This window comes from Pelodiscus sinensis, chromosome 8 (assembly GCF_052426305.1).
Source record: "Pelodiscus sinensis isolate ZL-2025 chromosome 8, ASM5242630v1, whole genome shotgun sequence".
In the NCBI taxonomy this organism is placed as follows: Eukaryota; Metazoa; Chordata; order Testudines; family Trionychidae; genus Pelodiscus; species Pelodiscus sinensis.
This window is the reverse complement of record NC_143059.1, coordinates 11,365,924-11,379,742: the sequence shown is the minus strand read 5'-3', so window position 1 is coordinate 11,379,742 and position 13,819 is coordinate 11,365,924. Positions and strand designations below refer to the sequence as shown.

General features: G+C 39.3%; 1 protein-coding gene across 1 annotated transcript in view; it reads left to right on the top strand.

The window, feature by feature from the left end:
* The window catches only part of ZCCHC24 (zinc finger CCHC-type containing 24), a 175,269-nt gene extending 164,203 nt beyond the window's left edge, over window positions 1–11,066 (top strand). Inside the window, exon 4 of the mRNA XM_075934759.2 lies at window positions 3,422–11,066. Within this exon, the coding sequence (XP_075790874.1) occupies window positions 3,422–3,535 (114 nt within the window). The 3' untranslated portion in view covers window positions 3,536–11,066. The remainder of the gene's footprint in view (window positions 1–3,421) is intronic.
* The last annotated feature ends 2,753 nt before the right edge of the window (window positions 11,067–13,819 follow it).

The window sequence follows — 13,819 nt, the reverse complement described above, 5'->3', positions numbered from 1 at the left end:
TTTTCATCTTTTATCTCTCCACATTTTTGGTTATGAAATATTTGTTTTACCATTACTAGAGATACACAAAAATAATAGAAATGGAGCAGATTAATTTAAACAGCAAATAATTTAGATACACACCAGACCCAAGCCCTTCAGTGCATTTAAATGTTGGATCAACACTTTTTTTTGGATGCAATGTACACAGTGTAGTTTCTGGAGACACAGCCCTCTAGCCTCATCAGAAATGTAGCCCTAACCTGCTCTGTGCCTTCCAGCTGGCCCCAAGCAACCTGGTTTCCTGTGCTCATAACCCTTCTCTCCCCCGTCTGTATGTCGTAACGTACTGGTAACAATAACATTTCTGAAATCTAAGTGTCTCCCAGGCCAAAGAAGCTGAGCTCAGTCATTACAGAGGGAACACAAACCACGAAGAGGTATTGTTTCTGACAGCAGTCCAAGAAACTCTTGGCACTCTAAGGCATTCCCAACGGCCTTTGCACTATTTCCAGGAAAAACTATTCCCGAGGCCTTGTGTTTAAAAAAAAATATGTCTTATATCAATAAACATGATAACTGCTGTATTTTGCTCTTTAATCAGAGCACAGCTATCATGCAGAAGCAATCGGAGCCATGCCGAATGGCTACTCTGTTTTAAGGGTAGCATTTCAAAGGTCTCAGAAGCGGTTCTCTGGGGGCACAAATTAACTCTTGTAGTGTCTGAACCTCAACTTAGACTGTATTGCAGTTGGGGGTCACACTTCAGAAAAAATATATATTACCTAACACACTTCTTTGGCTGACGTGTGAAAAAAATCTTTGGGGGGAATAGAGGAACAGATGACAGTTTCTCCCAATTAAAATAAATAAAACCAAGTTACCAAGGTGAATAAGCAATGCAAGGTCTGGTTTTAATTGGGAAAAACTGTCATCTCCCCCTCTGTATATTGCTAGCCACTACTAGGCTGGCAGAACCACAGTGTGGCCTCATGAAATGAGCACAGGGATAGAATTCAAGTTCCTGAGTTCTCATCCCAAATACTAATGCTCTGTTCCTCAGGAATTCATTAATAGGCTGATTCAAAGCCTGTTGAAGTCAGTGGGAATTTTTCATAGGCTTTGAATGCTGAGAACACTGTACTTGATACAGTAAAGTACTGACATCTGTGATTAAGTTTAATCCTGTGATAGTCCCTTAAAGTAAATGGAACTATGCATATTTATACCAGTTGAAAATCTGGCCTGAGTGGACAAAGCATTGGGCAATGTACTCTAGAGAAAGGGATGAACAAACTATTGGCAATCTCCATAGAATTAATCCATTTGCTATTATTACTATGTGTGAAAGGCAATCAATGAAAATAATGAGCAGTCCTGTGGCACCTTAGAGACTAACAAATATATTAGATCATGAGTTTTTGTGAGTAAAACCCTCTTCATCGGATGAGTTGGAGTGGAAGTTACAGAATCCATGGTCTATATAACAGTAAAAGCAGTTACCTGTCAGTTGTAGGACCAGTGTTAATGAAGCTAATTATGTCAGGTTGGACGTGTCCCATTCATAGTATTTGATGTGGAAATGGGAATATCAAAGGTGAGGGAAATTGCCTTTGTAGGGTGTTAACCAGTTAATAACTTTATTTAAGCCCAAGTTCTTAGTGTCCAGCTTGAAAATCAACTCAGTGAAAAGGTTCATCTCAAGAGTCAGAAACAAGGATGAACACAACAAGAAGTTAGAATTATCTTTTTTGAGACTAAGTAGAATATAGTAGAGTTTGGTTTATTTTATTCTTCTTTAAAGGCATGTCTAAACCACATCCGTCTTTCGAAAGAGGGATGTAAATTAGGCAGATTGAAAGTGTAAATGAAGCAGGGATTTAAATATCCCGCGCTTCATTTGCATAATTGCGTCATGGCGTTCTTTCGAAAAAGGGTATTTCAAAAGTGAAACCTCCGTCTAGACGCGGGTCTTTCGAAAAAGGGGTGGGTTTTTTTGAACCGTGTCTAGATGGCGATTTCACTTTCGAAATATCCTTTTTCTAAAGAATGCCGTGACACAATTATGCAAATGAAGCGCAGGATATTTAAATCCCCGCTTCATTTACACTTTCAATCTGCCTAATTTACATCCCTCTTTCGAAAAAGGGATGTGGTTTAGACATAGCCTAAGAGTGCAGTAAAATGTACCCCTTCAACTTCGGATTGTTACTACCTGCACTATAAGTTTCTAATGGCCTTTTTGGTTTGGCCTGGAATGAAGAGCAGATATTTAAACTAATAATCTCATAGGCTTTAAGCCAGAAGAGACCATCATGAGCATCTAGTTAGTTGCTATTAATTTAGAAATCTCAATAATTTAGAACATCAAATGCTCTTAACATTTTATTGCTTCAGAAAAGATCAGAGTGAGGATTTGGGAATGAATCAGAATAGTGACCAGGGTTAAATATCTATTTTATATTTCTCCACTTCCCTCCCCAAGAATAATATTTTTAGATGTCAGCAGCAAGTTTCTGTTCCTAACACAGTGGAAAATCTTTGGCTTATTTTCATATTTCACTGTCATTCACTATCATTATCCAGAGTTCTCTGAAACACTCATAGTCTTCTTCATTGCAAGTCATTAAGCAAACAGTCTGCCTTTTAAGTACACTCTTGGAAAGCCAAAGAAGCTGCCTTTATTCATGATCCCCATTTTAAACGATAGACTATATTGTTTCATCTTTATGTCTCTGTCACCTTTGTACCTATCAGGTCTTTCAAACAATCTGCCTTGCTTTGATATACAGTGTGGGTGTTTTGCATTTTAAATGAAGGTGAAAGCTTTTAGGTGTCACGGAAATGTAAAGTACAAGATCTCTTAAATCGAAGGAGTTTTACTGATTTCCTGTCCCTGTATTTTATTCAGCTGTTATTACAAATACTTAACCATGTTACTAGTTGAGCCGTTTTCTTCCCCCATTTTGCAGCTGCTGTGCTTATGAAATTCTGACTCTCCAAGTATGGAAGTATGTGTCAGGCAAACCTCCGTCACTTGTTTCATAACCAAACATTGGCAAGATTACTTGTTGGTATTAGCATTGAATGCTAATGGTGTTACCCTCCCCACCCCAGCATGCCTGGGGCACTGGCATCAAGTCAATAAATGAGGCTGGTTTATGGTGTGAGGTTATAAATTCAATCTTTTTAGCACTATAGCTAAAATAAAGGTTTGTGGGAAAGGGAATGGCATTCAAGCCATGTAGCCAGTTCCCAGCACTGCAGAGCCAGGTGGCTGGGAACATCTTTTGGCTTCTCAAGAAAGATGTATAGCGCCATTAGCTGCACTGGGAGGAAGCCTGGCAAAATAACCTGAAAAGTGGGAGAGTTGTAGGCCTAGTAAAGATCAATTGTCAGTGACATTTACTGGAGCATACTCTGTTCCCTTTCCTCCCTGCAGAGACCCCTGGAGAAGCCAGATGGCCTGGATGTTTCAGATCAGAGTAAGGAGCATCCTCAGCATCTGTGTGAGAAGTGCAAAGTTTTGGGCTACTACTGCCGCCGTGTGCAATAAACCTTCCAGGGTAGCCTCTTCCGTCCCCATCCTCCCGCGAGACCCTCTGGCAGCACGCAGTCAACAGCAACACGGAACCCATGAGAAGAAATAAAAAACTAAAACAGATTGCCAATTTTGCCTATCTTTAAACTAATAATATGCCTTACCATTAATAGAATGTAACACTTTTCCTGTGTATGTGTATACGTGCAAGATATATTTATAGGACTACGGTGTGTTTTATATAGCTATCTATATATCTATCAAACAGTGTTACTGATAGTGTTCACAATGGAACCGCTCTTGTGGTTTCTCTTGATTGTTTACACAGTTCCTATATCATGGCCAAGTGAAATGAAGAAAAGTGCTGTTTGTTAGGGAAGGTATCATGTTCACTGGGAGTAAACATTATGAATGGCTTTTTGCAGGAGTTAGCTACCCTGCAAGGCTATTAATTGGGAGTCCTCACTTACCCCATGAACATTATTCCTGTTATAGGACAAGACAAAGGAAGATTCAACAAACCCCAGCATTAACAAAGGGAAACATTGTTTCCCTTGCTTTGGAAGATTAGAAAGTTCGGCGCTGCTGCTTTCTTGGACTTCCATGACGCAGTGTAATTTGGGTTGGGCATAGGTGGACTCAGCGAGGGTAAAACCAAGTGTATAATTGTTTGAGGGAGTGGTTTTTGTATGGAAAAGGAGAATAACAACTGGACAGATTATCAGTAAGGATTGCAGCATCTGATGGGAAGAATAGCATTTGCTTTCTTCAGGCTGTGATTGACTGATATCCTTCTCTTGTCATATAATTTCTTTTAAATGGGCCCTTTATGTGTAGTTGCTATTCATTAGGCCACAAGCACACTAAATTTACTGTGAATAATGGGGAATGAGAATGATTAAATTTGTCCCCAAGCCTTAATTGAGAGAGTAGCCAGACTTTATATTTATACTAGTTTGTAAGCCACTTTCTGGAAATATTTTAACTCCTGTTTTCTACTGTGCAAATTTGTTAGTAATATAAGAAGTATATACATATGTAGCCACAGGGGTTATATGGGGCATGAAGAACGTAACCTTCCCTCTTCTCTGTCTTTCTAAAACATCTATATAAGTTAGAGGAAATGTAGTAATTGTATATGGTTGTCCTATTTTAGGTAGAAGGAACTTTGCGTTGGAGGATCCTGTTAGAAAGAAAACTCTATTATCAGAGATTTGGGAATGTTGTGAAATGAAAGTACTTCAAGAGAGTATCCTGGTTTTATATGTATTTTTAAGAGTACATTGGCAAAAGGACAAAATTAATAAGACGTGTGTGTATCATCCACTGCTCTAGAAAACCACAGGAGGACATTGAAAAAGATATTAACCCTTTTTTATTTTCATGAATCATTCATTAGGAAATGGAATGCGTGTGTGACTGCAATGTAGTGAGGATGTTTTAAATTCTAAACACGCATAGCAAGTTAAAGCCATTTCAAAGTTAAATTTGACATATCCAATGCAGCGTTGTCATCTCATGCCAAGGTAGGCTGAGGTGTTACTAGTACAACCCGTCAGAGTCCTGGGAAGCAAATTAAAAACTTGTAACAAGCAGTCCCTTGAGAAGTGTGAAGATCTTCACAAAGTTGATCCAGAGTGAAATTTTTACCATTTCCATGACTGTCTGTGAACAGGGCAAAGTGTTGTTAGGGCAGAAATTATGTATTTAGAAACTTCACACACAAACACACCTCCGACAGGCTTCACAATTTATGGAGGTCTGCTCATTAAAATAGTGTTATAGGAGACAAGACACGAATTCTGTACTGGGTTCTGCCAGTGGCCTGCTGCTTGACATTGGCAATTCTCTGAGCCTTAGTTTCCCCGTGTGCAAAAAAAGGGTGATAATATTTAACATACCTACCTCACAAGGGTGTTGTGAGGTTTATTTAATGTCTAAAGGCATTTTGACATTGTTGGATGAAAACTGCTAATTACAATACAATATTAAGTTAAACATTTTGAAACTAGTTTTGCCCAGTTAGCAGTACCATAACTGCAAACATACTGAAAACAAAAAAAATATTACTGAAATTTAACACTAATTACAGATTTTGACTGCCTCGGTCAAGTGAGATATTTAGTATTTCCAAGTGCATTTTTCATTGAAGGCTGAAAAATATATTTAGGAACTGATTTTTCTAAACAAAGCTTCTTAATTTGCCCATGAAATAAGAAAAATTGTGCATGCCAGGTTAGAGGTCAGTTTTTAAAATTTGGCCTCCGTATTAATTTTGATCTATTGTTTGAAGTGTGAGCAATATAAAGGGAAAGATTGCAAGATGGCCACCCAATACACTAGCTATAATTTTTTCCCTTGAGCACTTAATGGTACAGTAGCAGCAATTTCTTTGACACAGCCTACAGCGACAGGAAAAGCTAGGAAACCGCACCACAAAAAGCTAAGAGAAAAGCTGTTTTCTCCATAAAACTATTACCCTGCCCCTCAGTTTCAAAATAATTTCAAATTTGTGGCAACCACTAAAAGAGGGAACACTGTTGGTGAACATCCATTTGTAGCTGTCATCACAGGCTGTAATTTAAAAAGCTGCAGGTTCTTAACATAGATCAACTGAAGGACATTACTACACAAAAGCGCTGCTTTTTTTACATTAGCTCCATTTTAAATATTATTTGTCCACATTCAATATTGCTTTATGTTTTTTGTTTACAGATTTCTAGGGTATGTTTTAAACTAAGGTTCCCAAATATACATCTTATGTGGCTTTCATACAACTATCATTTGCATATGTATAGAATAACCATTTTTTACAACATACTTACTGGAAGTTAAACACTCATGTCATCATATTATCCTACATGTTAGACATGTCAACACATTAACTGAAGACACAAATCGACTGCATTTGGATCCGGGGTCCTGGTCCAATTCCCATTATCTTTTCGGGGCTTTGGCATTTCCCCTCCCCACCCAAACCCATTTTAGTTAGTGACTTGAATGTTCTTGAAAGAATGAGTGTTGCTGGTAGAAACCACGCAAGGACTATGCAAGCAAGCTACCCTATGCAGTACATCCCTTTGATGCCTAATAGGATCTCCCTCCCCCACAAATGGTCCACCTGTGATGTTTAAGCAGTTACCATTTAATCTTGCATAATGTACCCAAATAAGATGTAGGATGAAACCCATCAAACGTGGGCTACATCTACACTGGCAGCTTCTTGCGCAAGAACAGCCGTTCTTCTGCAAAAGCTTGCCAGCTGTCTACACTGCATGAGCGTTCTTCCAGAAGTAAATTTACAGTACAGCGTTGTAAAACAGGGCTTCTTCCAGAAGAGTTATTCCTCTCCCCATGAGGAATAAGCCCTCTTGTGCAAGAGCTCTTCTAGAAGAGGGAAGTGTAGACAAGCAACATGAATTTCTTGCACAAGAAGCCCCCATGGTTAAAATGGCCATGAGAGCTTTCTTGTGCAAGAGAGCGTCTACACTGCCAATGATGCTCTTGCACAAAAGCACATGGCAGTGTAGACGAGCTCTTGTGGAAGAGTTTTTGCACAAGAACTCTTCCGCAAAAGAGTTCTTGCGCAAGAAGCTGCCAGTGTAGACATAGCTGTAGTGTTTCTGGTGGCCTAGTTAGTGCATCTTTAATTAATACTTGGTAAGCACATTTGAAATAATCAAGGGTTGAATTGAGATCCTCCTTTCCACTTATGCTGGAGAAGAAGGGCCCAAAAGCAGGAAGTAAAGGAGCTAAGACTATTGGCAAAGCAGGAAGCAATATACCTGGCCTCCTCCCCTCTCTCCGGAGTCCATAAAAATTACTTCACCTGCTGGGGGTGCCACAAGTATATAAGCCAGGATGAGGGGGCAGAAAGAGTCCTGCTCCTCTCTGAGTCTGGTAGGAGTAGATGTTGCTTCATGCAGAATTTATTCTGTGTCTGCTTCCCATTTGTATCAACACAGCAAGACATAAAGTGCAGTCCACGGAGCGAAGAGGAAGAGTGAATAGCATGAAATACCAGAGGGCCGGAGGATGCCAGCTCATAAAGCTTACTGTACCTGCATTCACAGAGATGAAATCTGGCATTCACCTCTCTGAATGTTTTGGGATATCCAGACTACACTCAAGTGCCTGGCCAAAAAACCCATCACTCCAAGAGGTAGACCTGGGGCACGGGTGAGGGGGACCCACATGACCAAACACCAAGTTTCAAGTGTACTCCTGCCCCCTTCCAATGTGATTATTTGTAGGAGTGGAATATTAAGCTCTTGGTATTTATCTTTATTGGTAAGTATCCTTATTGTATATGGATGTAAAGGTCAATATTGGAACATATTTCACTGTTAACCTATAGTAGCTCAGAGTTGTTAGTCTTTAGTAAAGGCATAGTTTTTAGTAAAGGTTGACATTTTCTGAATTTCAGATTTACAATTTTTTTATAAAAAAAAATAATTTTGACCAAAAGAAAATGATTTTTGCTCTCTCTCTTTTGGTAAAAATTCATCCCACTTTTGATCATCTATAGAACCAACTGAAAGTTTCCAAAATTGAACATTTTCATCAACATTTCTGATTTGGACCCAAAAAATATAGGATCACTTTTTCCCCTCAGATTTTCATGAAAAATTTCTACCATTTTTACTTTGATCAGCTCTATTTTTTTAACTCATCAACTGGTGTTCCCTGAATGTATTTTAGCCCTTTTTTTTTTAAATTAAAAGCAAGTCTCAGTGAAAACATTTTTAATTCAGTACAAATTAAAGGTCCAATACTACCTGAAAGAATACACACAAGTGGCTTCACTGATTGTGTGGATAGCTGCACACGGGAGAGTAGGATTTGACCTGACATGTGGGAAAGTTAATTACGAATATTAGATTGGTATCTATCTGTGAACTGAACTGTGCACCACACCCTTTTCCTTGTGTCCTCTGGAGATTTTTAGCATTCATTTGCCTATGTAAATCATAATTCTTCCTTCCTTCAGGAAATCAGAACCTATCTTCTGGATTACTATTGCTCAGGAAAAAAAACAGTTATTTGAAATAAATATATAGGACAGGTCCCCAGTTCGTGTTAATCACTGTGACTCTACTGAAGTTGAAAGGGCTACATCAGTTTGCACCACCTGAGGATACATCTCCCCCATAATGTAAATCTTGGCCCCATGTTACCCAGTTTCTACTGCTGCTGGCATAAAATACATTATGATGCCGCATGAACAAAATTCAAGGCCTTGGTGTCTCAAAATTGCTTTTTACTTGCAAATAAATACACAAAAGATAAATATTATTTCTACAGATAAGTGTATTTTAAAGTTCCCCATTATATGGGACCTAGTCTGTAAACTATAATGTGAAGTTATGTATCTCTGAGGAAACCATTTATAGAAGGATCCTCTAGATTTTACCTTTTTGTACAACAAGGGATTTAGACTAGCCATGAATTGCAGACTCTTGAAGCTGTTGCCATTATTCCAAAAATCAAACTACTTAAAACTGTAGATGAAAATTAAGACCATTTGAAAGTATTAGAATAAATAGATGGTTTCTCTATAGATTGCAGTTGTATGTGTGTCCAGTGCATACTCTAAGTGCTAGTCATGCACAGCATGCAATAATTTATCAACATGCAAGCATTGTTAACATACACTGACTCAACATGTGTTTCTCACTTGATATTGCCAACATAAATAGAAGTTTGATGGAATTTAGCCCTTCACAATGTCATTCTTTAAGACATCACTCTGCTCCTGATACCAGTGCATATCAGTTTTACATCCACAAAAAGCACTGCTGTCCATTAATGTTGCTATATTGCTTAAGCGTTCAGAGGCTGGTAGAGATTTTAGAGAGATGGATGATGGTTTGCATTCTTAGGATGAATTTCAAAGGGACAATCGTGTGCAGTTACTAGGTGTAGTTCATTGATATTAATGTTTACCCCCGTATGAAGTATTTTACAGTTTTACTTGCAGATGTGTATTTATCTTGAGTTATACTTGACGGAGTTCGTTTCAGTTTTTGTTTTGTTTTAATACTATGTGTGTATTTTGGAAACCTTTTTAGATGTTAAAATTTTTGAATGGTTACAAATATTTCTTGTAATACTGAGTTATCTTATCTGGAAACTCTTCGCAGTAACTTTTTGTATATATTTGAGGGCCTTTTTTAAAAAGAAAAATAGTATTGTTTGTTTTTGGGGTTTTTTAAAAAAGTGTTTTCACAACTTGGAAGCTTTCAAAAGGGCCTTCCTCTCAACTAGAATACTAACAGAGGTAAGAGTTTTCTTAAGTATTTTGCAAAACTAAGGGTATATCCTCAAGAAAATATTTATGGAAGTAATTTACATTTTTGTTTTTTTTACAATGCTTTTGTTTGTATAAAGTATGCAACAGAACTACATTAAGAAGGAAATATTGTCTACATAGAATATTATATGAAAGTTGGTACATAATTCTGACAAAACCCTTGCAATTCTTTAAGCCATATTGTTTTTGTTTTCCTAGGATGAAAATATCAGTATTAAGTAACCAATGTATTATTCAAGTGCATAGACGTCTATTAATGTGCTTATGCAGTTTATTTATATGTGTATTTTGAGAAGTATTGCCGCTTTAGGAAAAGCTATAACTAGATGTATACGTAAGGATTGGATGATATTATACTATCACTTTATGACCTTGTGAGTGACACGGTAAATGCTGAAAGCACAGTAATGATTCAGCTTTCAGAAATTCTGGAACACAAATATTCAATTTTTGTATTGTAGGGATTTTGTTTTCATAATGCGAGGGTAGGTGTGGGGGCATCATTTGACAAACTGACATTCATGACAGTTTGGAGACAATAAACTGTGAGAGCTGCTATGCAATTCTGGCTAAAGCAATATTATCAATCAAAGGACATAATGGAAAAGGATCAAGATAAATTGTTGTAGGGATTTGTGTCTATTTTAATTAGAATTCATAGTGTGATAGAATATGCATGTGCACGTATTTGAAGCATTTTTACACTTTACATTTCATGTAGCTTTGATTATGTAATGGATTTTGTTTTTAAACCATGTTTAAATGGAAGGTTTGCCTAACCCTGTACTGGACTTTTGTTTCCTTTAAAAGGTTATTTAGTGCAGCAGTCACTACATTGTATATTAGCGCTAAAACCGTATCTTATTAATTTCTGCAGCTTTAAAAATTAGCTTAATTATTATGACATTTGTTTGTTTTTAACCAGTTGTGCCCATTGACCTTGCCCATTTTAGTTGCCAGTTTGTACGATTTCCTTTTCTGTAACTATTAATAAATGTGTACAGCTTAAAAACAAAAACCTATGGACATAGGCCTCAGAGGGACCAGTCCTATCTCAGCAACCAAGATGACAACTCACTCAACCAGTGACTGTGTTGCTGAAAAGACTGTAAAGCCTCTGTTATGGATTGTCCATAAAATGGCATTCCGACATGTGCCTTATTAGCTGGATAGTAGACAGCTTTTCTCTAGTATCATAGCATTTTAATGCTGTATTAAAATAGTGCAACAACACAGTGAGTTGTGTGTTTTTGTTGAGAGTTGTTCGTTTCAGGGTTTTAACATGACGTGTTGATTTCATGGTAATAATGCACAGACCGGGAGCTGTCTGGCAGTTGGAGTAGAAGCTTGTACCAACAACCCAGACCTTAGAAAGAGCAGGATCACCACACCAGTTCAGTTCTTTAGCCGTCTGCTAAGTTTGGTCACACTGGGTGCGTCTACACTGCACCGTTATTTTGAGATAACTAGCGTTATTTTGAAACAACAATGTGAGCGTCTACACTGCCATTCCGTTATTTTGAAATAATTTCGAAATATCCGATGGCTTATTCCAAAATCTGTAAACCTCATTCTACGTGGAATAATGCCTATTCCGAAACCGCTATTTCGAAATAAGGTGTGTGTAGACACTCCACTGCTGCTATTTCAAAATAGCCCCTCACCAGGGCCTTTCTAAGTTATTCCTCCCCGGTGCCTCCTGGGGCTCTAACTCGGGTTTCTCTTCTGAGTGAGTCTTCTCTGCTGGGGATAGAGTTAAGGCAGCACATCCAGTGGTCATGCGCTGTATCACCAATGTCATTGTCTCTGGTGCTTTTCTTAAAAGCCCTCGGATTATGTTCTTCATTACAGAAATGACGGCCTGTATTTAATACACCAAACACTAGTACAAACCTGGGTTCATTGGTTAACTTCACGGTTTCACGCAGGGCCACCCCCTCTCTTCCCTCAGCCGCAGCAGTGTGGGGGAGGAGCAGCTGGCTCTCTGGGCACCGATGCACATGGGGAGCCAACTTAAAAGTCAGCTCTTCATACACACCAGCTCCTGCCTCTGCGGCTTTGCTCTGGGTGTCTCTGGTCTGCTCGGGGTGTCCCTGGTCTGCTTGGAGGGGTCCCTGGTCTGCTGGGGACCCCTCCTGGCAGACCAGGGACACCCCGAGCAGACCAGGGACACCCGGAGCAAAGCAGCAGAGGCGGCGGGGTCCTGCGCCTCTGCGGCTTTGTTCCGGAGCAAAGCCTTGGAGGCGCGGGACCCCGCCGCCTCTGCGGCTTTGCTCCGGGTGTCCCTGGTCTGCTGAGGACCCCCCCCAGCAGACCAGGGACACCCGGAGCAGCTTTTCTCGCCCCGGAGGATGCGGTGGCGGGACCACTGTGCTTCTGGGTGGTTCCGCCGCCCGCGAGTTCCGGGGCGAGAAAAGCCCCGTTCGTAAGTGCGGATCCGACATAAGTCGGATCCGTGTAACTCGGGGACTGCCTGTATAAAACAACATTGAAGCCTCGTCATATTTGTTAGCAAAGCACTTTGTTTTTTCTTAAATGCAGTTTTAGTGCTCAGAAATCAAAAGCTCAAAAACGTCCATTCAACCCTGTCGTCTGTGTGCATAATCAAACCTGGGACTTCTGGTTTCGGTGCCACTAGTTGGGACAGTACACCACACCCAGAAGGTGGCTGGGCTACAAAACCACAGAATGAGCACGTTTTAATAATTTTTCACTCTAATTACTATTGTTTGTTTTACTTCACTACAGGGTGAAGTACAAAATGTATGAATTATGCCTAACACTCCTGTCCAAAAAGACAAAGCTTGTGCATCCCTGTGTGTAGCAAACACATACAAGCCATCTAAAATTATTTTTGCCTACAACATTCCATTGTACATCCAGTAACTCAACAAGGAAGGAGTTTCCCTTTTATCACTGTCCCTAGATACGGGGAAGGCAAAGCAAAGGTGAGAGACAGGAAAGTGAACCTCAGAACCTAGAATGTCAGTAACTCAGCTTCTCCACTTGGACTAAAAAGCAAAGCTAGAGGAAGAGAGATATAATGATAATGTTTAGATTACGTTGTGTGGATTCCTAGCAGCAATCCATAAACTTGTATTTCTAAAAAGTATCACATAAAAACATATAAATATAACAAACAAGTAACTTGCAATACTGAAAAAATAATACCCTGTCCAGTTCAATTGTTTCTCAGTATACAGTTCTGGGTGAATAGAAAGAGATTTCTTTTTTTGGCCCAGCACATTAATAATCTCAGATATCAGACTCACAATTGGCCCTGCCCCCGTGTTTTACTTGTTGAAAATGAACACAATTATCATCACTCATTAAGATATATTTGAGGCTAATAAAGGTTTTGATGTGTGGCACAGCTTGTTGGAAAGGACAGATCCTAAAAAAAAAAAAAAAAATCCCCATCAACATGTCATAAAATCTAAAAGAGGTTGTGGTTAGTGATGTAATGCAATGGGAAAACCTCCTTCAATCAGTACTAAGTTCTGTCTTTTACTAGATAAAATGTAAGTTTCAGCAATCACATTCATGGATGTAGGAACTCCCCCAGTTGCACTGCCAGACAGATATTCATTGCTTCTCTGTTAGAAACAAAAGATGATTGACCATCTTAAGTGTTTAAACACAGTCCAGACATATTACAAACCCAAACTGAACCTGGGGACAGCCATAGACTTGCTCATTCCCTCTCTTTCTGCTCTGTGACCCATGCTGATAAACAGGGCTGGCTTTAGGAAGTGCGGGGCCCAATTCAAACAGTTTCAACAGAGCCCCGGCAGCCGGGATTTTTTTGTTGAGCAAAAAAACCAAACAAACACACCACATACAAAAGTTTCGACGGGGACCCAGCAGCCAGGATTATTTTTGTTGAGCAAAAAAAAAAAAAAAAAAAACCGCACACACAAAAAGACTCACAACCCCTTTAAATCCTACAGGGCAGAGTCCCGCCTTCCCGCCAAACCTGGGGTCAA